Below are 27331 nucleotides of genomic sequence, written 5' to 3' on the forward strand. Positions count from 1 at the left end.
GTGTCATTAATATAATTCGATGAGTAATTATTCATTATTAAAACGTTCCAACCCGTTATTGGTACATAATTAAGAGTCATACATTCCATCAGCAAGGATTCAATGGACAAACGTTCCAAAACTACATAATCAATCAATAGACCAACTCACATTTTAACAATATGTAATTAACAGACGTACTCAGAGCTCAAAGCAGTCAGGTCACAAACAAAAACATTTCGCTGTTATATATATATATATATATATATATATATATATATATATATATATATATATATATATATATATATATATATATATATATATATATATATATATATATATATATATATATATATATGTATATATACGTATATATATCCATATATATATATATATATATATATATATATATATATATATATATATATATATATATATATATATATATATATATATATATATATATATATATATATATATATATATATATATATATATATATATCCACAAGCCGGTAGGCGGACATGGGTAGTCGACGACCCAATAGAACCTGACGTGATGGGCCCGTTCGATGGGGAATGACCTGAGGATTAAGCACAAGAAAATTCATGATTTTAGCTTGAAGGGAAAATGCTGCAGATTGTTTTTTCGTTAAAATACCCCCACATTTAGAGGTTTTTCGGCCGTTGCTCGGCACCGGTTCTTTCTCACATTACGGCTGGCCGTTGCTATGGAGGGGTCCATAGCAACGGTTCTTTCTCACACATAACCAGGACAAACCATGAACCTACCATACCAGTTTCATGTATATCTGACTCATAGTCTCTGAGAAATAACAAACCGTTTTTTCTTGTTTTCGACCAGGGTTCATTCAACATCTATCTTCTCCGACAGTTTTTATAGGATCCGGCTGGAAATCTTTGACAATATGGCTGAATGTACTGCCCACAGTCGCTCGTGGGCCAATTTTTGATTTTCGAAAAAATAAATTTTTTATGATTTTTCGAAAATTTCAAAGTCCCGTTGCTAGGCAACGGTGGGGTCAATAGCAACGGTTCTCTTTTGCACACAACTCGGTCATGGTATGAACCTACCAACCAAGTTTCATCGAAATCGCCATTGTATTAACTGAAATCACCATTTTAAATACTGATAATAAGGGGAGAATAAATCTCAAATTTTTTTTTTTTCGACTCGATCGACTACCCAATAAATATATGAGATAACCTATTTTATCTATTGGATGGATAACCTATTTTCATGCTGCCGACTCTTCTTACTTCCTCTTCTTCCACTTCTCAGGATGGTGGCATCACTTTTTTTTCTTCCATCGACCAGCTTACAGTGAGATGGGGCAAATTTATATCGCTCGTTTCCCCTCCCCCCCCCGAAACGTATCAGTGGCACGTTGTGCAATCAAGTACAAAGGTACCGAGATTGTAGCCTCAACTTCCCTTCCTTCTTCTTTCAATACTGCCTCTTCATCGAGGTGTGTGTGTGTGTGTGTGTGTGTGTGTGTGTGTGTGTGTGTGTGTGTGTGTGTGTGTGTTTGTGTGTGTGTGTGTGTGTGTGTGTGTGTGTGTGTGTGTGTGTGTGTGTGTGTGTGTGTGTGTGTGTGTGTGTGTGTGTGTGTCTGTGTGTGTGTGTCTGTGTCCTGGCGCCTGTCTGCTTAAGTAAGGCTGTAGAAGATCGTTGTTGTTATCATTATTATTATTTTCAGGTTGTCTGCTCTGTGTCTGCTTTTGCAAGTTGCTTGTTTATTTGCTGCACCACACCTCTCTCCCCCCTATCTCTGCACAAAATACCCCAATAAATCTTGATCGTACCACATCCCATTCCTCGCCCATTGTTAATAAATTATTATTGGAAATAATCCCAGCTCGTTTTTGTCTTTTCTTCCATTGATCCAGCATGGTCCGAATCCTAGAATAGCTGGGACTTTATTCCCAACGATCACTTCCTTTTAGCCGGTACGTCCTTGGCAGTGTCGCTCGGCTGCATCCGATCCCGTGACGTGATCCGAGAGAGTGATCCGGTTCAGACAAGGCGTAGCGAGGGCGTGTTCCCCAGTAATTAAATCACGGGATTAATTAGGTAACCCGATTAACTCAGAGACGGGAGGTAATGTAATGGTAATGCGGTTGTAATTACCATTACACAGGTAATGCGGTTGAGTTATTTTGGGTCAACGGTCGGTGAAGCGACCCGCCGCGTCACGGAATTATCCGTGTGCGACGGTCGACAATTCCCGGGAGTCTGGTGGGAGCCCAGATAGCTTCCCCCACCTCGTGGTCTTCTCACACGACCCCCGGCCCACAACAATATCTATCAGAAATTAAATATATCTCACCTGTCAGGCCAGGTCAGGTATGGGAGCATGCACTGGAGGAGCACATTGCCGCGACCACTTTCCTCCGGTACTCCAGGGGTCTCCGTCTGTCCATCCCCCAGACAGATGCCTGGCCCATCCCCATCACATTGAGATGCTGAACAACCTGAAGCAACCACGAGACACGTGGTGGGCCCATTGGCCTCCTCCCTTCACAAGGATCGCTCGCTGAGAGAATCTGGTGAGCAGGATCAGCATCTGTGAAAACGAGCCACATGTTCAGACAGCCGCAGCTGATGCTCACAGACTATGCAGGTAACAAATCTCATTGGTACCAAAAAAGAGACATGGTACCAAAGGAATTAAGTCTCCGTCTCAGATCTCTGGTCAGAGTTCAAGTCTCACATTCATAGAGCAAAACTGGAAGCACCAAGGACCTGAAGACTCGGACCTTTGTCCACCTGCAGAGGTCCCGGCAGCGCTACACCCCGTGACACAATAAATCCATGACTCCCCAGGCCCGACCCAGACGTCTGTTGACCTCTGGCTCACAGCCAGCAGAGACATGAATATCACTCCCAAGGTAAGTGAATCTCTCCATGACCTCAACATTATCGCCACAAACAGGCACAGACAAGATAGCAGCATCCCAGATGTCATTGAAAGGCTGGATCTTAGTCTGGACCCAGGAAACCCGTCATCTCAGTGGCTCCAACTCCACGTTCAGCACCTCGAGGGCCTCCAAAAGGATATCTAGAATCCCCACAAAGATGACTGCATCATCTGCGAAATCAAAGTCAGAGATCTTGACATTCCCACATGATGCACCGTGGTGTGATCTCTCCAAAATCTTCCCCAGAATCCAGTCCATACAAGCGCTGAAAAGTGTGGGGCCAGTACACACCCCTGACAAACTCCAGTAACAACTCGAGATAAGTCAGAGATGGTACTACTACATCTCACAGCAGTCTCAGTACCAGAGTAGAGTTCAGACATCAGAATGATCAGGCTTGGTGGCACCCCACGAAAATCAAGAATCCTCCAGAGGGCATTCTGATTCACTGAATCAAACGCTTCACAGAGATCAACATAGGCTGCAAGCAGCCCCTGCCGAAGCTCTCATCTGCGTTCAGTGACGACCCGAACAGTAAGGATACAGTCAATCGTTGACCTCTTTGGTGTAAAGCCTGACTGCTCTGGATGCTGGTGCTCAAGCAGATGGTGGCGAACCCTGTCAAGAATTATCCGAGCAAAGACCTTGCCCGGCACTGAGAGCAACGTCACCTCTCAGTCACCCATGAAACAGGTTCGTACAGGTTTACGTGGTACATGAAGCAAGTCACAGATCTCATCGAGCCTGAGAGCTAACAGACCTTCAATGGACCTATCTCACCTGTGATTGTCTATTTATGTGACAGTGACCAGAAACCATTTGAAAATCAAAATTTTAATGGTTGCCAAGGTTACCAGCTCCACCCACTTTAAAAAAAGTATCACCTGTAATAATTTTCGCTTTCTATTCGCGACTCAGCCTTCCATTTTCGGTTTTTAAAATTAATTTTAAAATATAACATTTATTTAAATTCAATATTGATATTAATATTTTAATATTAAAATTAATTTTTTTCTTCACAGATTTGCAGTGCCAATTTCAAACCAAATAATTCGCAATGAGTGAAAAGAAGCGGGAGTATCTTGGCGAACATATTCGGTTTGTATTTGTGTCCCTCCAAAAGGGTGACACACAGGTCCCCAGTGGGTAATATGCCACAAGACTCTAAACAATGATGTCGTGCGGCCCACACGCTTGGAACGCCACTTGAAGACAACACATCCTGCTCGAGGTGCCAAACCCAAGGCATTCTCTGAAACAAAAAGGCAGTCCTTGAAGCAAGCCAAGATGGACAGCAGTGGAGCATTTTGGCAACGGACTTCAAAGGTTGTTGAGGCTTCCTGTGAGATCGCCATGTTGATTACAAAGGGCCAAAAATATCCATAACATCAGAGAGACTCTCATAAAACCAAGTGGTCTCTGTGTGGAGCAGAGCTCGTTCTGGGGAAGTATAGTGCAAACAAGCTTTCCCAAATCTCTCTATCAAACGATACCGTCAAGGGAAGGATCGATGAAATGTCTCAAGACATCAAGGATCAAGTTCTCCACCAACTCAGAGCTTCTCCTCCATTGGAAGAATCACTAGTGATCTATATATTAATACTGAAGGACCAATTTTGTGCTCCTCATAGCGGTCGTGTCACGTTTTTCTCGGTACTGTGACCTGGACTGAAAGAGACTTCGTACCTGTAAGAGTGCATCGCACATCGTGGCAAGAGTCAACTTTCAACTCTGAAGCAGAATAAACACTTTTCGTTGAGACGGGGGCGAGGAGTGAAGAGGCGGAGGCGGGGGATGAAGAGACGGGGGCAGGGAGTGAAGAGGCAGGGGGCAAGGTAAGCAAATTTTTGGGTGGGAGTAAGCAAATTGAAAGCGGGAGACGGGGGTAAATGGGGCGGGGGTGAGTGGGCGGGGGCTGGGGTGAATTAGGCGGGGTTGAGTGTGAGGGGGTGGACAGGGGGCGGGGGCCCGGGGGCAAGTGGGGCGGGGAATCAAGAGACGGGGGGCAGGGCCGGGGTAATTAAACTTTTGGGCGGGGGTAAGCAAATTGAAGGCAGGGGGTGGGAGGCAGGGAGGAATGGGGCAGGGGTGGGGGCAAGCACGCCCTGTCCAGTCCATGTCCCTCGAGTGTGGGTGAGCTGGTGAGGGTGGTTGAATGAACGGAATCCGTCTGTGATGGGGTTTTGCCTAGTATTAAATATATAATTCTCGTGTCCGGATTCGGATCTTCAGCAAAATCAAATCAATTTGTCCTTGTTACACACCTAACCTGTCCACCAAATCAATCCGCAACTTCTTAAGATATCCTGTTCACAGACAGACAGACATGGATGGAAACATATCGTCCGTCCAACCTGGGTGGTGGAGGTAACAACCATGTGTGAAGAGGCGGGATGAGCAGGGATTCCCCCGACACGGTGATGACGTCATACCGCCGGTGATATCCCATCCCCAGCTCCCCCCCCCTCCCTACTCACCGGGTGGACGTTTCCACTCCTGACGGTGGAGTAATTGTCCTGCGGTCAGCAACGTGTCCATGTTGATCGCTGGTTATTCAAATGGACGATCCCGGGTCTCAGGGGTACCTCAAGTACCCTTCCCCTCCATCACAGCTGCCTCCAAGGTCCGATTCCCTTTGGTCGGCGATGCACCCGCTCCCTGAGCCTCGACCTCCATAACAGAGAAATCCGTGCTCGCTCACCACTCCCCTCGTCGAGGGCCGAATGGGGCCTAAACCCCCTTATTATGTCTCGGACAAACGAACCACCCAACATCGCGTTCCGCCGTCCCCACGCCCGTCCATCGAGGACTCCGCACGATCAGTGTCGACACACAGGAAGGTGGAAGATGGGAGCGCGAGGGAGGAGCATGTGGCGCCAAAACAGCGGGCGAGTCACAAAACACGGAACGGATATTTTGATTCGGAACGACCTTTGGATTCGGAGCGACTTTGTCCCCATACCTTGTACACACGATGTGACGTAGGATTTATATTAAATAAACCGGATGATTGATTGATATCTTCTTGTATCCCCTCACGGTGTAGTCATCTCACGATCCCAACCTCGGGATTGTGTAAACTCCCGCGATGAGGCCGAGTCTTTGGGTCTCTCACTCTTTCACCACAGGCAGGTCGGTGGTCTTTCTGTCTTGGACCGTCTCCTCTGGGACCTTGTCCGGAGTCCATTCGCCTGTCAAAATGTTGAACAATCCTTGGTGAGAAGAGTAAGCACAAAGACACGTGGCGATCGTTCAATGTTCACGTGGAATGATGAGAACAATGGGAGTGTGAACGAAACAATAGAACATGGATGTGTGAGAACATGGCACAACAATACACGGGTTTACTGAAAGACCCGTGTTCGATTCCCAGCCTGGTCATGTAATTTTCCAAACATATACATTTAATATGAGAACAATGAAAATATTCCTTTGTTTTTGTCAAAAAGTATTTTTCCTTCCAAATAATCATTTTTCAACAATTATCATTAATAATACAATATTATAATTGTTGTTAAGATTATTTTACAGGATCATGTGGCGGATGAAAGATTCATCACAGAAAGTTGAAAAAGTTCCCAATATTGATCACAACAACAACAACAACAACAACAACAACAACAACAACAACAATAAAAACGACTTCCGATATTTCGTCACGTGGCTTGACGGAGCAAATAGCGAGACACGTCATGGAGGCTCCTCCTCCTTGCCATCTCCGGTCTGATGGTGTCCGCGGAGACGGTGTCGCTGATGTGATGGTGGCTGTGCAGACAGCTGCCTGGAGACCATCGGAATATGCATCACACTTTGTTCTAAACAACCATGAAAGGTCGTGTGTAAAAGTGTTTTGTTCGAGCGAAATAGAGGTTAAATGAATACTCAGGTCCATCTGACCCACGACTGCATTCATGTGAAGTTTTTTTCACATTAAATTTTTAATGACAATCCCGAAAAAAATAAAATTAAACAAACACACAGGAATGTGTGAACCCCTTTATCTGGTGCAAGTGTGAAAGATCAAACCAAAAAAAAACTTTTTATTAAAAAAGTTGGAAGGAAACAAAACTCTGCCGGGTCAGTGTGTCCCGTCGAACGCGACGGAGGGTTCAAGCTTCCAGTAAAGTTTTGTGATCGTGTTGTTGTGTTTGAAAGAATGACGCCTGGTGGTCTAGTGGTTAGGATTTGGTGCTTTCACCGCCGAGGCCCGGGTTCGATTCCCGGCCAGGGAATTATTTATTTTCAAAGTCCCATGATTTTTTTTAATTTTTAATATTCCTCATCAAGGTTTTTGTATCTTATATATATCATCCTTACATATGATTGATGAGTCGTGTTGTCACTTTTCCTTGCTTGTGTTGATCGTTGATGAAGATTGTGAACGATCTGATTGATTTGCTGTGACGTCACAATGGACAATTGTATTTAATTTCTTGGAGCCCTCAATGACCCTCGGTGACCCACGGAGAAGCAGGACCTGGAAATGGCCGAATGTTTCAAGGTTCTTCCATCAGAATTAAATAATACTGAACACCACTGGTAATTTATAAATCCATGGGGTAAACTTGGATAAATCACTAATTATGGACAATTTACAAGTGATCGTGCGTGTAACGTCTGATGAGATTTCTTACACAACATAGTTTGGAATGTTTTATTCATTTGCAATTTCTTTCAACACTGTCTCATCTTCATTCATTCCTTCATTCACGTTGTTCTGGAGAGAATGTCGGTTCTGCTGAAACAGTTTCTTGGCTGCGGTTACGACCCTGGACGGGTCGCCACTCCGACACAGCTGTCTTTTCCAATAAAAGGCAATGTGTGTGTGGTTGATTGGTATCTACACATGTGGGTTTCAGTATGTGGAATGGAGTCCTCCCAGGGTTGGCTCAAAGTATCCACCTCCATTCCAGTAAAGGGTCTCGATTCGTGGACCAAGCTGTGTGAAGTTTTCTGTTCTCGAACTTTTGTGCCGATGACTCTCCTCAGGATCATCACTGAGTCCCGGACAGCTTTCAACTGCAGTTCGTTTGTAATAATATTCCCAGGGATGGTTTTGAGCTGACCTGTAAAGTAGTTCCGGGGAGCTTACAGGACGGCACGTTGTCCGTCCGTCCATAAATATTCATACGATTTCAATGAAATTTGACCACAACCTTCACCACCAGTGATGACATTTAAAAAAGGAGTCTGAAGGGGTCTACAGATTGCCCCTCTGTTTCATATCTCTGTGAGGTTCTTCATCATCATTCCTGTAGGTCTAGCTATCGCTGGGACAACTTTATCATTCTTCAGCTTCCAGGATCTTTTCACTTCATTCTTGAGGTCTTGATATTTGGTCGTTTTCTTGATTTCTGCATCATTTAGCCCAAAATAATTGGTATTAACACCTCGTGTAGCAATACTTTCTTCTCTTTTTTGTACCTAAGGATGATATCTTGCCGCAACGCTTTGTTGTCGATGTTCACGCTCGAAGGGAACATTAGGTCGCACGTGAGCGATAGGTACTTCAATGTTTTCAATGATTACTTTTGGTTTATGTTCCCACTAATTTTCTGGAACTGGAACATCAAAGTTTTTACAGATGTGCCAGCGGATTTCATTACAAACTCTGCTGTGTCGTTGTGTGTACAGCTGTTCTGACATGAGTTTGTTTTTGTATGTGTGTCGGTCATGAAGCATAACATATCATTCTCTTTACAAACCCCACCTCCACCCCTCACCTTTCTCTCGTTTTTTTTTTTTCTCATGCTACTCTCTCTCTCTCTCTCTCTCTCTCTCTCTCTCTCTCTCTCTCTCTCTCTCTCTCTCTCTCTCTCTCCCTCTCTCTCTCTCTCTCTCTCTCTCTGTCTCTCTCTCTCTCTCACCCCCTCCACGCATCCCTCCCTCCCACAGTATAGACTATAGACGATAGAAGACAGAAAGACCACCGACCTGCCTGCGGTGAGAGAGTGAGAGACCCAAAGACTCAGACTCATCACGGGAGATGCCAATAATCTGAAATGCCTTGGTTTCCGCAGCGTGAAGCCGAGAAAGGTGGGAGGCAGGAGCACCAGCCCAGAGGGGAGAGCAGTACTCCATCAGGCTGCGGACGTAAGCTTTGAAAGTGGTCAGGAACTCAGGTGGGCCGAGGAAGGACTTCGCACGACGGAGGATTCCCAGTCGGCGACTGGCTTTGGAGGCGAGGTTGGAAATGTGACTTTCCCAGGAAAGGTCATGGCAGATCGTGAGACCCAGAAGCTTGAAAGAAAGGTCTTCTTCCAGAGGATTATTGAGAAAGTGGATTGGGGGGGGGGTCGAAAAGGTCCTTTCGGAGAGACATAGTGAGGGTGTGAGATTTGTCCGGATTGAAAGACATGTTCCACATGTTGGACCAGTTTGTGATTTTATCCAGATACGCAGTGAGCGAAGAAGCTGCTGTTTGCCGGTCTGAGGGATGACATATGGTACGGCAGAGGGTGGAGTCATCAGCAAAGGGATAAAGAGGATTTTCCAGAGAGTCGGAGAGATCATTGATGAAAACCAGAAAAAGAACAGGGTCCAGAACGCTACCTTGAGGAACTCCAGCCTGGACAGGAAGAGGGGATGAAAGCACTCCATTGAGGGCCACACGTTGACTACGACAGGAGAGGAAGTCTGCGAGCCATGAATGAAGATGGCCTTGGATACCACTGGAAGAGAGTTTGGTGAGCAGGGCGGGGTGTCAAAACTGTGTCAAAAACACGCGATATGTCAAGGGATATGGCTCTGATTTCATGTTTGGCATTGAGGACCTCCATCCATTGTTGGGAGAGCAGAAGCGGCATAACCAGGGTAAAGTGACCTGGTCTGAAACCAAATTGGTGATCGGAAATCAGGACATTGGAGAAGAGGAAGGATTTCATGTCTGATGCGATTTGCTCAAAGAAAATACAACAAAGAGCCTTTGAATCTGTTGTCAAAATCTGCAGGGGTAAAAGGTGAAAGAATAACTCTCCAAAGATTGTGAGTTTGGTAACATTTATTGGCACAAAATTTAGCAATTTGAACGTTTGGTGGATAACATTGATCAGCAAAAAGTAGTCGTTTCAGTGAACTTCTGATTTTAAAAACATTTTTTTTGGCAAAAAGTCACATTTGATTAACGTTCTGATAACACCACACTTTGGTTTGCGTGATGGAGACGTGTGGAAAGACACGTGCCAGTTGGGCGGCCACATCCTCACCCATTCGTAAGCACAAGGAAATGTCAAGGAAGCGCATATGCCGACAGGTATCAAGCAGGTGAAAAATCCCTGCAGGGGTCACCAGCGGAGCGCCTGCCACACGCACACAGATATAATCGCTCCGATGAATCACAAACAAGGGTCAAAATAGCTCACAGTCATCTGGAGCTTTGGTGTGCAGTAAACACAGCACTCAACGACAGCACAACAGCACTCAGTGGAGCACATACATCCACCAGAACGATAAGGACGAAATGATTCAATTTTGGTGAAGATCTGGATCAGGATACTGGAATTTTTTGAGTGAATCTTCACCACTGATAGATAGATCCAAAAATGATATTTCAAGATGTATAGCAGGATATTGAAAAACGTAATGTGGACGGATTTGGATGAAACTTGGGGGATGAGTTGTGTAGGTGACAAGAACAAGCCGATTCGATTTTGGTTCAAGTCCGGATGCAGATCCGGCCTACCAGTGGGCTACAAAACGTAAACTGTTCAGCCTGGTGGAGGTAAGCACTCCACCAAGTGCCGTTCTCGTTTCTACTTGCAATTTTTATTTTCCTTCCACATTGAGCAACCATCCACATCAGTTCCCCAAATCCCCTCGATGACCGTACCCAGTATGTCCAGGTGTTCCAGTAAAGGGCAGTGATTGGCGAGCGATTCGAGGACAGTGTCTCGGACGGACTGGATAGCCGATAACACCAGTCGGCGCAGTTTGGGCAGCTTTCGCACCATCTCAACGAGAGCGCCACTGCCTGACCGCATAAACGTACACCAGCCAAGGTCCAGGTCCTGCATGAACAGTTTAAATGTGGAACAATTAAATCAACATAAGTGTTAAATGCAGTTTTAAAATTCTCATTCATTCAAGTCCTGCATTATACAATTAGAGAGGCATTATTGTCATGAGAAGATCCTGGAAGCTGAAGAATGATAAAGTTGTACCAGTGATAGTTGGAGCTACAGGAATGATGACGAAGAACCTCACAGAGATATTAAACAGAAGGGCAATACATCTGGGCACTCACCTGGTAGTGGGTGGATAAGATCGAATCTAATCCTTTTGTCGGTGTCACATACCCAAGCTCTCCACCAAATTTCGTCCGAATCCGTCCACAATTTTTGGAGATATTTTGTTCACAAAGAAACAAAAAGCCAATCAAACAAATAGATGTCAAGGATATTTCCATTTCTATTGCTGACCCTCCAATCAACTGTGATCCACCCTCGTTTGTGGAAACACAGGCTGCGGTGAACCGGTTGAAAAGGGGAAAAGCTCCAGGGATCTGTGTCATCCATGCTGAACTTCTCAAGGCTGGTGGAAATGCTGCACTCGTGTCATTGCATACAGTTCTGTGCTCTGCCTGGAACACAGGCATCATCCCAACTGACTGGAAGAGGGGCCTTGTTGTCCCTCTCTGGAAAGGGAAGGGTGATCGCCAAGACTGCAACAACTACCGAGGGGTGACGCTGCTCTCAGTGCCGGGCAAGGTCTTTGCTCGGATAATTATTGATAGGGTTCGCCACCATCTGCTTGAGCACCAGCATCCAGAGCAGTCAGGCTTCACACCAAAGAGGTCAATGATTGACCATATCCTTGCTCTTCGGGTCTTCACCGAACGCAGGCGAGAGTTTCAGCAGGGGCTGCTTGCAGCCAATGGTGATCTCTGTAAAGCATTTGATTCAGTGAATTGGGATGCCCTCAGGAGGATTCTTGGTCTGAGAGTGCTGTGAGATGTAGTGATAACATCTCCGACTTATTTCCAATTGTTATTGGAGTTCGTCAGGGGTGTGTTCAGGCCCCCAGACTTTTCAGCACTTATATGGACTGGATTCTGGGGATGTCAGAGAGATCAAGCTGCGGTGCATCGTTTGGGAATGTCAAGATCTCTGACCTTGATTTCGCAGATGATGCAGTCATCTTTGCGGAGATTCTTGATATCCTTTTGGGGGCCCTCGAGGTGCTGAATGAGGAGTCGGAGCCGCTGGGATTATGGGTTTCCTGGGTCAAAACTAAGATCCAGGCTTTCAATGACATCTAGGATGCTGCTATCTTGTCTGTACCTGTTTGTGGCGAGGATGTTGGGGTCGTGGAGAGATTCACTTACCTTGGCAGTGATATTCATGTCTCTGCTGGCTGTGACCAGAGGTCAATAGACGTCTGGGTCAGGCCTGGGGAGTCATGGATTCACTGGATCATGGGGTGTGGCACTGCCGGTACCTGTGCGGGAGGACGAAAGTCCGAGTCTTCTGGTCCTTGGTGCTTCCTGTCTTGCTCTACAGATGTGAGACTTGGACTCTGGCCAGGGATCTGAGACGGCGACTTAATTCCTTTGGTCCCAGGTTTCTTCGAAGAATCCTTGGCGATCGCTGGTCGGACTTTGTGTCCAACGAGCGGTTGCTGAGAGAGACTCAAATGAGATTTGTTACCTGCATAGTCCATGAGCGTCAGCTGCGGCTGTATGGACATGTGGCTCGTTTTCCTGACGCTGATTCTGCTCACCAGATTCTCACAATGAGGGAGTCTCGTGAGTGGAGGAGGCCAATGGGTCGACCACATGCCTCGTGGTTGCAGCAAGTTGATCGGCATCTCGAAGAAAATGGGGATGGGACAGGCATCTGCCTGGGGGATGGCCAGATGGGGCGGAAAGTGGACGCAGCGATGCACTGTTCTGGCACATGCTCCCATACCTGACCTGACCTTTTGTTGTGTTAATAAATAATTCGTTGTTGTTATTAACAACATGTCTCAGTTGTCTTTTCCTTTGTTGTCCAACACAGTGTACAAGTATAGTTGGACGGGAAGTTGCACCCTTCCTGATTTGCTCTATTAGCGGGTGCTGCACCGACCTGCTCTGCTCAGCAGAAGATCACCAGGTGTGGTGCCGAGGTTGTTGCCGTGCAATACAAAGGTATCGCGGAAATAGAGAAGCGTAACTCTGCTAAGCCAGCAGTCGAAATCAAGGACCGGGTGTTGGGGAGAAACTCGAGTGCTTCCCCTCGTGGCGAGCCCCAAACCCTGGGCGGTAACAATAATAATGAGAGCAGTTAGTCCAGGTACCGGACAACGCCCATACCAACGACGATGCCATCCCACGCTGCCTGTTCCGATGACGATGCTGTCCCACACTGCCCCTTGCAGTGACGATGCCGTCCTATTTTATCATTTTTATCAAACTATATTTCTCATGGTTAGTCCGTCCCAAGAACTACCACTTCCAACTGCGAGTCATATTTGAAAGAAGGAAAATGTTTAAAAATGCATTTCTCTGGAACCGCTTCAGCGACTGAAACAAAACATTAAATATATCATGCACTACCCATGTGGAAAAAGGTGTGATACACCGAACACCAAAGGTGTGAAACTCAATAATATACCGAACGTTTTGCATCAGTTGGTTTCGTGGTTTGACAGAGGAAGGTTTTTAAAGCATTAAACTTCAATCTAACATGGCTGCCCGAACAAGTGACCGATGACGTTTTTACTCTCAAAACTAATTTATCATGGATCATACATATTGTTGCGAATCTGGAAGCTATGAGCACACAGACATTCACGTCCTATAGATCAGTTATCTCGAGAAGTACGTGTTTTATAGATAGCCCTTTCCTGAGTCTTATGGGTAATTAAATGTGAATGCGCTACGATTGTTATTAGAATATCCCACCAACAACAACATCAACGACAACAATGCCATCTCCACGTCCATCCTGACGCCATGACACTCGCGGAATTCTTCGTGCATGCCAGCCAGCAGGTGCGCTCGTGGGTGGAGTCTAGCGTAGGCATGGCATACCTCCTTCGCCAATCGGCAGTGAGTGGGCATCTTCCGTGCTCCGCCTCCGACCTGGCACCGTTGCCATTAAGCACGCCATTAAGTCTGAGGTGAAGCGGTAGGCGGAGCCACAAACGCCCCCACTAGAGACTCCGCCCAGAGGGATGGGGGCGCCCCACCCACCGCGCGTCTGTCCAATGGAGGTCGGCCAAGGAATCGCACGGGGTTTCCCGTCCAATGGGAAGGCGAGTGGGGAAAAAAACGAAGCGGTCGTTGCACGGGAGGGGCGCTTATCAGTCAGGGTCTGCGGAGTTTGCGCTCTTCTCTCTTCCTCGATCATCGACCTCGCCCTGGCTCCGGAGCGCTCTTTTCATCGACCCCGTCCTGGCTCCTGAGCTTTTCTTGTCGTCGCTGGGGGCTCCGCCTTGCTGATTCGACGACGCCACCCGGAGTCCCAAGAGAAGGGGACTTCCAGCCGCGCGTTCGCGGCAAGGTAGCCTGGTTCACAGCAGGACTGTCCTCCTCGGCTGGAGAGCCACAATAAAGATCCTCAGGGTCCAATCATTCTGTGTGTGTGTGTGTGTGTGTGTGTGTGTGTGTGCGTGTGTGTGTGTGTGTGTGTGTGTGTGTGTGTGTGTGTGTGTGTGTGTGTGTCTGTTTGTGGCGCCAGTCTGGCAAGTAGTGCAATTGTTAAGTTCCATGCTGAATATTGTTTGCCTTGCCTATCTCATCATCGGTTTAAATCTTCCCTTGCGTGCTCCCTATTTCCCCCTGCATATTTGTAAATAAATATCCCCATTTGTTGAATGTTCTCAGCTCGTCGCGTCAATTCTTCCATTGACTGAGCGTGTCGCGTGTTGTGGGAAATTAGCAGCCATTGCCGGAGAAACGGGATAATCGGGCCGACGGAACTCGGCGATTAAAACCGCACGGAATCGCTCGCGGAACGAACTTGGTAAGCAGCTCGTTTCCGTACGAGTTCCGTCGAGGGTGAAATTCCCCGGTAGCTGGACAACGTGGGTATTTAGGTAAATTGAAGTTGGCAATCGACCCTACCCAACGTGGTCTACCCATTGGCGGATTTCGGTCCAAAATAACAAGGACCCATCGACCCGGACTTTTTCGGCCCGGTGATCTGACATTCCGGGCGATCGAGCTGGGCCGACTCGCGGCTCCGTCTGGCGGTCGTGTCGCGGCCGACGAGACTGTAACAATATGAAGATTCGCATCGATCCATTAAGCGATTTCGGAGAAGATTTTTAAAGGATTTGTTTTTTTTAATCTAATTTGACTGACTGACCACGTGACCTATGATGTCATCATTTTCACACTGCATGAAGCAAGTTGGATTAAATTTGTAAAGTTTTGCATCGATAGGTTTTGCGGTTTCGGATAAATCGTTTCTTTTAAAACTTCCCTTAAATCCAATATGGACGCCACAGCATGTGATTGATGACGTTTTAGTTCTCAAACTTTAATCCACACGTCGAGTCGATGACAGACGTAAAGGTTTGCGTACATCAGTTGTGCGGTTTGAGAGAAGAAGCTTTTTGAAAGTGTTCACTAAAATCCAACATGGCTGCCAGAACACGTGACCGATGATGTTTTAGCTTTCCAGCTTTAATCCCCATGGGTAGTCGATGACACAGTTAAAGTTTTGCGTCAATCAGTTGGGCAGTTTGAGAGGAGATTTTTTTTTAACGTTTTTGCTAAAATCCAACATGGCTGCCAAACCATGTTAATGATGACGTTATAGTTATCAACCTTTCTTTCCACATGGACAGTCAATCGAACTTGTGAGGTTTCACATCGATCTGTTCAGCCGTTTCAGAGAAGATTTTTACCTCCGCCACCGAAGATGGATGGAAGTCATGTTTTCACCCACGTCTGTCTGTCTGTCTGTCTGTGAACAAAATATCTCAGAAGGTTGTGGACGGATGTGGACGAAATTTGGTGGAGAGCTTGGGTATGTGACAAGGACGAAATGATTCGATTTCGGTGAAGATTCGAATCCGGATCTGGATCCGAGAATTATTTAAAGTGATTCGTCACCGTTGAGTGAAGTGCGTGCGTGGCTTACTTGGATCCACATGTCCTGTTCAAGATACAAAATCAATTTCTGGTTAAATTGGACAAAATGTTATGCTTGCATGACACAAGTTTGTCGAAGTACACCAATGGTTGTTCGGATGCTAGTCGAGTCTGTTGGCCTTGCAGCACACCCCAACAAGCATGCTCAAAATTAGACTATGGCCACCTGAGCACGCGAGTCAAGCTAACGGTCGGAGGTACGTCGCAAGGTCCAAGATACAAATAAATGCGGCTAATATCATTTTGAAACACAACTTGCCGTTGCTGCAGGTGCTGCACAGAATATGTGCATTCTTCACGAGATCAGGTGAAATTAGAAAACATTGTTCCCATTTCAATGGAGAAAAAAACAAAACAAAAAAAACGCACTCACCTTGCTGTACAAATTACATTCAATGTGATAATGAACGATGGACATCATTTCATGTGAAACTCTAATTTTCTTCATCCCAAATATACCGCTTTCTCCTGACTCAATAACATAAATTTTCAAGCGTTGTGTCCGTGTTTCTATCAGGCCGTGTACCTCAATATCCTTACAACGGGATGTCAGGTGTTCCAATGCGTCCTCCGTCAGCCCAGTGGAGCTCCACAAGTCGAGTGAGCGAAGCTGTTGGCAGTTTGAGCCCAGACAGAGTAAGACCAGGTTCGGACTTTTCACCTGAGGTTGGAGGGATGAGGAACATTCATCGTGACATCTATTGTTGTTTGGGGGAAGGAAACGCTTCTGCGAATTCCATAACACATGGGACATTCAAACCCAAACAAATCTCCAACAAAGACGTCATCAGCGGCGGTGTCCGTCAAACATACAGTCCTCGTCTCCTTTCTTATTTCAGGCACGAGCTTTGATTAAAATTTAATTCCTTTGTTATCCCGAAGCTTTTTGAAAAAAAAAACGGGCGGGTATTGTAAATGTGGGGATTTGTGCCTTTTTCTTCAAAGCTTTTGTTTCTTCGCGACTCAATTCACTCGCCTGCAGTTCATTAAAATATATTCCTGCTTTATAGGACATTGTGTGTGAGATAAGTGAGGTTAACCTTGGGTGATTCAAGGGAGCATTGTGCAGCAGAATCTGGGAGGAAAACCTTTGATCTTGCTTGTCTGTTTGATATATATTGCCAGGACATAAGCCAGCTGGTAATCCTGCTGGTCCTGGGATGAAAGGAAGGACGGTTATGTAATTAAATTTGTTGGAGATAAAACCGTGTATATATGAGGGAGTGACTCGACCATTCGGGCAGAGCACTCTCCGGGTTCCTCAAATGCAAATTGTTGTGCCTGGGGTGTGTTTTCTGTGTGCACGTATTGATGGATAATTAATCAACAATTTTCTCAAGTATATCGACGTCTTCATGCCTGAGTAAAGGGTGATCAACACCTCGACATAATCGGCTCTGTCTGTCTGTCACACTAACTCCTCCGAAACAGATGGGCAGAAATACACCAAACTTGGGAGTTGTGATCACCACATGGCAAGAAGGTTCAAGAACACAATAACTTTTCGCCAATAACCAAAAAATGCAAATTAATAACATGTTTTAATGAAGCTTTGTACATGCAGTCAACATTGGGGGAACCCATGGAATATGTAGCAATTTTGGGGGGATTTGTTCCCCGGTTCGTGCCTCGGGATGGGAACTTGCAGTCACAGAGGTCAAAATGGGGAAAAAAATGTTTTTATCAAAATTTGATATTGGGTCGTTCCTGATGGAACTTTTTGACATCTTTCAACTTTGCTCGAGGTGGGGAAGCGTGGGGACTTGAGATGGCGAGCCGTCGACTTCGTCCTAGTTTCCTTCATTTTTGCAGCGATTCAGGTTCAAAAGGGATCTTGTCTAAGCAAAACCTGGGGCTCATCGTGATGAATCATAACCACACATCGACTGTGTTCATATTTATGTGACGAGGAAAGAAAATATCAACAAATCAGGTGAAGTCATCCCAAGGTGGAAGTCAATCGGTTTGTCTTCACAATCGTACAGGACTATCGTTTGACTGCGAAACACGTCTGCGGTGGCACAAAGAGGTGCACGTACCTTCAAACAGTTTCCGATGTTGAGATGCCTCAACTCCGTGCACTTGGAAATGATCGACAGGAGATTCTTCGTCTGAAAGAAGATGCGAGTACGACGTCATCCTTTAACACCGGTAAAATAATCCCCTTCCCATCCACGGAGCACAACGAGAGAGAAAGACTCACTTCGGTGGCTTATTCCAGAATTTAACGTTTTATGGAGTTTCAAGATCTAATAACCAGTCAAAAAAACCATTGTGGCACCGTGCCAGCAGGGGGTGATGCATCATGGAGGTGACGTTAAGCCGGGTAATCTCCTTTGCAATCTTAAGGGGATTCAAAAAAAATCTCACAGGCAGTCGACCATGCAGATTAAAGAAGGGCACCACCAAGGCCACATCGATCTTGCCGAGTTCAATGGGTTATGTAAGGAAAGTAAACGGGAAATGTACGAAATTCCCACTTCATGTGTTCCTTGTATTTAATTTTGGTTTCACATTTCTCATCGCGTCCGCGTTCGACTTTCAATTAACTTGCCTGGGGGGGGCGGAGGGGGGCAAAGGAAGCGGGGGGTCTCAATTTCACATTGCCATAAAACTCAAGATTTACCTGCAATGGCTTTGTAAACAACAAATCTGCAAGAGAGTAAAAACGAACACAAACTACGTAAACGGCTCACATCGATCTGCGTTCGGTACAGGACGAGGCGTTGTAGCCTCTGCAAGGACGAGAGCTGCCTGAATTCCCAGGGTGGTATTCGGTCACACGACGACAGGTCCAGGACACGAAGGTTCGGGCAGAGCTTGGCCACAGATCCCAAGGATTCGTTTGTGATCCAATGGCAGTTTGCCAGCTCCAGGTGGAGTAGTTGCGCGGACCACTCACCGAGGAAACTGAAAAAGCAGGAAGACGTTGGGCCGGTGTTTTAAACAAAGTCTTGAGAGACAAGACGAACTGAGAAACCAAGTCACATCAACCCACGTTTGGGACTGTGGTGGAAAATCTCTTTTAAAATATCAACTCTGTGATTTTTTTTTTAGTTTGGCTGTGGCTCAATGAAGCCTCATGATTGATTTAAATCCCATGCTTGAACATGGTGACCGGTGTTCCTACGCTCGCACAAACACCATATGTGGTGTTCTGCTAATTAAGAGACTGTGGAACATTGAGTGATATATAGTTTTGCTGTGAAAACATGTACTGTTCTTTGTCCGACCCATGCACCCTCTTTTCCCTCTTTCAATGCAAATAATTTTGCTATAAAAAGCTCGGCTTGTGAACAGAACTCCGAGAGAAGGAAGTTCACAACAGCTCATCTTGGTGTTGCTCTGTGAATTTGTTTCTTCCTGTGTACACCTTAATAAATGGTTCAACTCTCATTGGGACTGGAGTTACCGGAGTGATTCCACTGGAGGTTCGAGTAATTCCACCACGGGACAATACCGGGCTTTGTCGCCTCTTCAAGGATGACAGCTGCTCCCAAGTTATCTGGGGGATAAAGACCCCAATTGAAGACACGACTTCATTGAAAAGCTTGGGTTCATATGCTGCACCCCCTCTACGTCGTGGAAATAATTTGACTGAAGGAGATATTTAAATGAATTTCTTTTTCGCATTCCAACAAGTGAGAAGATGAGATTACATGATGATCGGATGTAAAAGGCACGGGTTGCAGGGTGTTTCACGATTTTTCTTCTCCGTAATAACAAAATGTCAGTGTGTGTCAGTCAGTTCATGTGTGTGTGTGTGTCAGTTAGTCAGTGTGTGTCTCCTCCATGTCTTCAAAACCAGAAACCTTTCAGCTTGAAACTTTGCATGCACACTGAGGGAACTCCAAGGGAGTGCATGAGTGAGAATTGGGTGTTTGCATTAATTAAAACATCCCTTTTGAAGACAATTAACGGCCTTATTTAATTATAATCCTTTATCAGGCGCCTCCTCGGCCACCACTCTCTCCCTCGCTGGAGTCTTAATTCGCTATTTTTGGCCTGCTCAACAATGCCTTGACTTGGAACAGGCAGCAACTGTTTCTCAAAGATAAAGTTTGTTTTTTTTTCACTTTCCTCACTCATATCGAATGCCTGATCATCAAACCTACAAATCACTGGGTGCATTGTAATGCTTATCAACGCACGGAGACGTCAGCGTTTGTGGCTTTATTTCATTTCCGCACATGCCATAACCTCAACAATCTCTTAAAGCGAGCCGAATTCCAAAATTTAAATTCCGGAAAAAGAAGTGTTCATTTGTCCAATTCGGACATTGTTTGATACTCTGGGCGCCTCCGAGTGCATGTACGTTTAAATTACCGATCAACGAAACGTATGGAAATACCCACAGAAAAAGAAACGGCTGGGCCAATCCTCACCAACTTTAACAAACTTGCTGGTGGTTCAAAGGGTCAGGTCAAGGGAACAACCCACCCACAAGTAAATTCTCTGTATGTTTGTTTGTGTTGGTCTGAAAATCACAGGAAAAAAAAAACCGGCTGGGGCAATCTCGACTAAATTTTGCAAACTTACTGGGTGTTCCCAGAGTCAGGTCATGGGTGGAACCCCCCTTACCCCTGCAAGGATATTATCTGTATGTGTGTGTGTGTGTTTGTATGTCTGAAAATGAAGAAACTAAACTTAAAGAAGGAAACGAGGCCATTTGGCCCATCACTGCCATGGTGCACTCTCGGGTTTATTATTTTTTTTTTGCAATCGCTTTAAAAATCGATCTTCTTGATAGTTTACTGAAGTTTAAATAACCCGATCTTGATCGGGTGAACAAGCTTGTTATTAATAGTAGTTGGATATAACTTATCAAGGAATGCTGATGGGATGGTATGTGACAGGACGTGAGGACTGCTCAACGACAACCAACTGGCCACATAAAGACGTCAGTAGAGCCACTTGTCAAGGACTGCTGAGGACATGGTAAAGGATATCAAAGGACGGAAGTGTCATTAAAAAAATTAATGAAATAAAATAAAAACAGCAGCAGTAACAATCCCATGATGCAATGGTGCCCACCATCAGAATTCCATGACTTCAGCATTGGAAACGCTTTGAGAAAACTCGACTTTCAATTGGGCCAAACAAGATAAACTGAAGAGTGGTGAGTAAATTTTGTTCCTGCAAGCAGAATTGTAACTGTTAATTGTGTCAACGAAGTTTGGTGGTGATCGGAGAAGCGGTAAGAGACGAGACAGGCGAGGAAACAGATCAGAATGAGAGAGTCAATGAATGAAAGAGAGGTGGAGACGGTTCACCTAAACCCAGGCCATCGATTACTGACTTTGAATTCAATTACTCACTTTTTAAGGACCGTAGGACTGAATCTTCCCTCGTTTCCAGTCCACGAGAGTCCGAGCGAGCGTGCACAGGTGAGACGAGGCTTCAAAGGCAGAAGGTCCTCCTCGCAGAGAGATGGCCAGAAAGGCTTGAGGTCCAGGTGTTTGTACATGGAAGGGTTGTAGCAGCAGTCGCGCAGAGTACGGCTGCATTGAGCGAGGCGGCACAGCTCAGGGAGCGTCAGGTGAGATAAAATCATTTCGATAATCTGTCGTGGAAGTAAGGCAGCAAAAAACAAAAATCGATTTAATTATCAGTGCATCAACCTGACCAGCTGTCACTGTCCAGAGAGTCAAGGATGTCCATCGAATGATCAAACAGTAACCCTGAAAAAAACCAAGATAACCACCAAGATAAATGAACACTTCTTTTTCCAGAGTTTAAATTTTGGAATTCGGCTCACATTAAGAGATTGTCGAGGTTATGGCATGTGCGGAAATGAAATAAAGCCACAAACGCTGGCGTCTCCGTGCGTTTATAAGCATTACAATGTACCAAGTGAGCCATCAAGGACATCCAAACAAAAAGACTTGGACAGCCATTTCAACATGGACGCCATTATCTAAAACCATTCTGAAGCCAAACAATGAGATGATGTGATCTGGAAAAAATATGTTTTAAAAGAAGAAGAAAAGATGACGAGTCGGAGTTCACATACTCACCTCGAAAGGTAAAAGATCAAAATATCCATTATTTGTGAAGGAGGAAAGCTTCCCTTCCTCTTCGATTGCCCTCCTTTCTTCCTCCATCTGTTTAACCATATCTCGTCTCCTCCTTCTTTCCATCATATTTCGTTTCTGCTGAAGTCCTTGTGACTCAGCAAGATATTCACTCTTGATCTTCTTTGGTTGCATCATGTCCACCGGGATCCCGTGCAGAACAACAGTGACCAGTTCCATGCAGTAAAGCCTCAGGGAGCAATTGAACTCCAGACGGAGGACGTTCGTCGCAAAACCCGGTGGGTGTATCGGTGGGGAAAAATGACGAGTGGCATTCTGTCGAAGATTGGTGTCCGCAGGGCCGGACCACAGCGTCTGCCACCTGCATCGTACATCACCAAAGTAAACCTTTTGAGGAGCGTCCTTTTGATTTTACTATGAAGTAGACATTGTGTATTAGGGTGTGGCTCATGTCGTACAACATCTCCAATTTGATACAAACGGATGTGTAAAAGGACATCACTCACATTATGAAATAAATTAACAAATAAATGAATGAAACTTTATGGTGTAATAAAAATTTACACAACCATCCCCTTATAGCTGCGGTGAAAAGTAATGGCTTGAGGATGAAGACCTTACAGCAAAAAAGAGGGCTTTCAGGATGGTCTAGAGTCGAGACTCTAGACTCGAGAGGTACACACACTTTGCCTCCAAGCCATCGAGCCTGGGTTTGAATCCCGACCCAGCTACAAACTGTCATCCTGGTGTTTCACAGGAAGGATGATTCATCGATGTGTGTGTCGTCCCTCGGATGGAGGTCCCTTGCCGGCACCATGGACAAGTTACAAATTCCTGCCCTAACCAGCATGGGGGCACTGCATCAGCAGCACAGCCGCACCCTCAGCCAAAGACGCTACCCTGAAGCCCTGTGCTGCATAAGGACAAGGAAAAAGTACAAAATGACAATTATGGTCAAGAGATTAACTTCACGACATCTCTATTACTCCCACACTCCAGTTGAGTGGTGAAACAATACACCACATACCACACCACACACCAGACCACACACCACATCCACACTCTCCCGATATGAAATCGAAACAACTCCTTTATTGTGTGATTGACACAAGTGCAGATGGCAACGAGACCATTTTGTTCTCGACCAACAAGACCGGGCACATGTTGTTGTTATTGTTGTTGTTTCGTATGCATCCTATGGCTGCTGATTGCATAATTTTCTGCACTGTGCCACTGATGCAGTGCCCCTGTTAACCAGCAATCTGCTACTCATTTTGCCGACCTCGGAAGGATGACGGGCCGCGTCAACCCACCTGGTGTTATTTCAACCTCAGATCTTCAGCCAGCCACCAAGAGACATTTTGAAAACGTACAGGGAGTGGACAAACAGTAAAAGGGAAAGAAACAGACAAGATCGGGGGAAAATAAAGCATCTCGAATAAACACAACAAGGCTCACAAGCTGCTAACAGCCCCCTTTTAAAAAGGATTTATCCTCTTGCAGCCATGCCAGCCGTAATTGGAGGCAACCAGGCCTGTGCAGCATTTTATACATGACCCTAAGCATGCTGGGATGTCAGTTGCTTCGTCAACGCATGGGCCGCACCTGTGTGGAAGTTCGTGCTTTCAAGATACACTCATTTACCCAGGGGTTTCCAACATTTTGTCCACTACCTGTCGATCAAATGTTATAAAAACCAGGTAACTAGACCATTTATACAACGAAGATGTCATTGAACCCCTGATATCATCATGTAAGACAAGTCAGAGGATCAACATACTCCCAAAGGAAACGATAATTGGTCATTTCGTCTATTTTTGACTCGCGAGAATAAAGACTTGAAGACTAGGAGATTTAAACCAAAAGGGTCATTGGTACCTGCACACAGCAGACTCTTCACCTTCATCCCATGACTTGGCCAGAATCCGAACCACGTGTCCAGGGTGGTACATCTGTAAGAGCGAGACCCTGGTAGGGAAGACGGACTTGTCGAAAAGTAACTCGATGAAATCCTGGCTTTTAAACCACTCGGGATTCTTGGGACAACGTCCGGGTGTCCATCGGGCCAAGCGGTCCCACCACGTCCCGTATGTGCTCGGCACGGCCACGTACGTGAAGTCCGCGGCGATCGGATATATGGCAGGCGGACCCATCCGGTTTCTGGTGGAAATCGCTCCGCACTGGGAGCTCAGATCCAGAACTTGGCTCACGTGCTGAGACAGCTCGGGAAAAGACCGCTGCGGGAACAAACCTGCATTGTCTTCCTGCAGTTCGGATCCATCTCCATGATGTTGGTTTCTCCTGGTCCTGTTGAACAGGAAATGCAGAGCAGGCTCAACATGCAAGTGTATTACATACCGTAGCTGGAATAAAATCCACAATCGCGATCCGGCACGTGTAGATCACGTGATCATTTATTTATTGCACTTGTTCAATAATATTGCACAATAATATCATTATTGCACGAAGGGAAGCTCATGTTGGCCATGTTGATGACGTCGGCACTGCATCCTAGCAACGACCGTTTGAGCCATTGTTTGGCATAGCAACAAAACAGAGAATGATATTATTATAAATGACCGCCAGTCGACCATCTTTCATCAGATTGAAAAATAAAACGAGGTGTACGTGTGTGCCATCATGTACGGTGCTGCTGCCAAGTTTGAATGGAATCAGAGCGTGCAGGTCTGAGAAATTGTTGGGGACACATTGAAATAACAAAATGGCTGCCAGTCGGCCATCTTGGATGTGATCTCACAAAAAACACGACATGCACACGTAAACCATCATTCATTATGTGTGTGCCAGGTTTGATCGACATCAGTAAATGCACGTCCGAGAGAGGTTTGAGGACGTGTTCAAAATGGGGGGGGGGTTTTACAACGAAAATGGCCGCTCGTCAGACATCTTTGATCGCATCGCAAAACAAAATGAGGGGCATATGTGTACCATGGTGTGTTGTCTTTGTGCAAAGGATGGACAAAATCGATCTGTACATATCCAAGATATGGCTGCGTACTCCCACCCCTCTCCTCACACACCCTTCTCCTGGAGTGTTTAACGACACGTGGTTTGGTGTCGCTCCCCCCCCCCACTTCAACCCCTTACCTCACTCTCCCTCTCTTCCTTATTCCCCACCTTCCTAGCCCACCCCCATACCTCCTCTCTCCCCCATCCAACTCACGACCAACCCCCCTCCCTCCCAGAGTGTATTGCGACATTTGGTGAGGCGTCACTCCCACACCCCCTTCCTCACACCTCCGAGCTCCCCCACCACTCTCTCTCCCCTCCCATCCGTCCTCTCTTGCTCCACTCCCTCCCTTCCCTCCTTCACCTCTTCTTTCTCTCCCCCCCCTCCTCTCTCTCCCTTCCCCCTCCTCTCTTTCTCTCCCCTGTTATCCACCCCTCCTTCCTCTCTCAACAATCCCTCCTCGTCTCTTCCCTCCCTTCTGTAACCTCCCCCATTTAATATTTCCCTGAGTGAAGTGACGGGTTGTATTTACTCGTATAAAAACATCAGCTCGGATGGATGAAGAAGATGAGGTGAGATAACTCCCGAGCACATGGAACAGATGACCTCGGGTTAATGACGTGGAGTGAATGGAGCAGAATGTTCATGAAGAACAACATGACGTCATTTTATTAAATATGTCAGTGAAGCGACGACGACTTCGGCCACCACACTGGGTGTGCTCTGGCTTTCAAAAGGAATTAGCCACTGTGGCTAATCTAGGTTTAGAATGATTAGCCACAGGAGAAAGGAAATAGCCACATATTTTATTCAAAAGTTTTTTTTTTAGCAATATGAAATAATAACTTAATTTTAAGGTGGATGTGTGAGTTTGATGGGTGAGGTTAGTTGGATGAGTGAGTTGGATTGTTCAGATTGGTTGGATGAGTGAGTTTGACTTGTGAGATTGGTTGAATGAACGACCATCAGGTGAGGTGGTAATTATGAGGGATGGTGGTGGTGGTGGTGGTGATGGTGTGTGTGTGTGTGTGTGGAGGGGTATGGTCGTTGTGCCTTTCGTAGGTGGTAGTGGGGGATGGGGGTGGTTGTGGATCAGGATTGGACCAACCTCATTCCAGTCAAACTCACTCATCCAACCAATCTCACCCAACAACTTCACTCATCCAACCAATCTCACACATCAAACTCACTCATACAACCAATCTCACACATCAAACTCACTCATACAACCAATCTCACACATCAAACTCACTCATACAACCAATCTCACACATCAAACTCACTCATACAACCAATCTCACCCATCAAACTCACTCATACAACCAATCTCACACATCAAACTCACACTTTCAACCAATCTCACCCATCAAACTCACTCATACAACCAATCTCATCCAACAACTTCACTCATCCAACCAATCTCACACATCAAACTCACGCATACAACCAATCTCACACATCAAACTCACTCATACAACCAATCTCACACATCAAACTCACTCATACAACCAATCTCACACATCAAACTCACTCATACAACCAATCTCACCCATCAAACTCACTCATACAACCAATCTCACCCATCAAACTCACTCATACAACCAATCTCACCCATCAAACTCACTCATACAACCAATCTCACACATCAAACTCACACTTTCAACCAATCTCACCCATCAAACTCACTCATACAACCAATCTCACCCAACAACTTCACTCATCCAACCAATCTCACACATCAAACTCACGCATACAACCAATCTCACACATCAAACTCACTCATACAACCAATCTCACACATCAAACTCACTCATACAACCAATCTCACACATCAAACTCACTCATACAACCAATCTCACCCATCAAACTCACTCATACAACCAATCTCACACATCAAACTCACTCATACAACCAATCTCACACATCAAACTCACTCATACAACCAATCTCACCCATCAAACTCACTCATACAACCAATCTCACACATCAAACTCACTCATACAACCAATCTCACACATCAAACTCACTCATACAACCAATCTCACACATCAAACTCACTCATACAACCAATCTCACACATCAAACTCACTCATACAACCAATCTCACCCATCAAACTCACTCATACAACCAATCTCACCCATCAAACTCACTCATACAACCAATCTCACCCATCAAACTCACTCATACAACCAATCTCACACATCAAACTCACTCATACAACCAATCTCACACATCAAACTCACTCATACAACCAATCTCACACATCAAACTCACTCATACAACCAATCTCACACATCAAACTCACTCATACAACCAATC

At 45.6% G+C, this 27331-nt stretch overlaps 2 protein-coding genes and 1 non-coding gene across 8 annotated transcripts in view; 1 reads left to right on the top strand and 2 right to left on the bottom strand.

Annotated features, from left to right (window-relative positions):
* Window positions 1-6064, bottom strand: part of LOC147008348 (uncharacterized) — an 89338-nt gene extending 83274 nt beyond the window's left edge. Inside the window, 1 exon segment of the mRNA XM_085865085.1 lies at window positions 5402-6064. Coding sequence (XP_085721211.1) covers window positions 5402-5462 — 61 coding nt within the window. The 5' untranslated portion in view covers window positions 5463-6064.
* Window positions 6065-7083: 1019 nt separating this feature from the next.
* On the top strand, window positions 7084-7156 carry TRNAE-UUC (transfer RNA glutamic acid (anticodon UUC)). Its single transcript has one exon. It is a non-coding gene; the product is annotated as a tRNA-Glu (tRNA).
* Window positions 7157-9935: 2779 nt separating this feature from the next.
* Window positions 9936-27331, bottom strand: part of LOC147008351 (F-box/LRR-repeat protein 4-like) — a 30992-nt gene continuing 13596 nt past the window's right edge. For 4 of the 6 annotated variants that reach the window (XM_085864760.1, XM_085864763.1, XM_085864761.1 and 1 more), the window contains 8 exons: window positions 23919-24347; window positions 22023-22401; window positions 21324-21568; window positions 18702-18915; window positions 18045-18116; window positions 16532-16666; window positions 10753-10930; window positions 9936-10222 (listed from right to left, as the gene is read on the bottom strand). In XM_085864760.1, coding sequence (XP_085720886.1) covers window positions 10035-10222; window positions 10753-10930; window positions 16532-16666; window positions 18045-18116; window positions 18702-18915; window positions 21324-21568; window positions 22023-22401; window positions 23919-24347 — 1840 coding nt within the window. In that variant the 3' untranslated portion in view covers window positions 9936-10034. The other 2 variants (XM_085864765.1, XM_085864762.1) reach the window with 2 other exon arrangements.

Source organism: Eptatretus burgeri, chromosome 19 (assembly GCF_056783735.1).
Source record: "Eptatretus burgeri isolate ZD-2024b chromosome 19, Ebu_testis_v1, whole genome shotgun sequence".
Taxonomy (NCBI): Eukaryota; Metazoa; Chordata; class Myxini; order Myxiniformes; family Myxinidae; genus Eptatretus; species Eptatretus burgeri.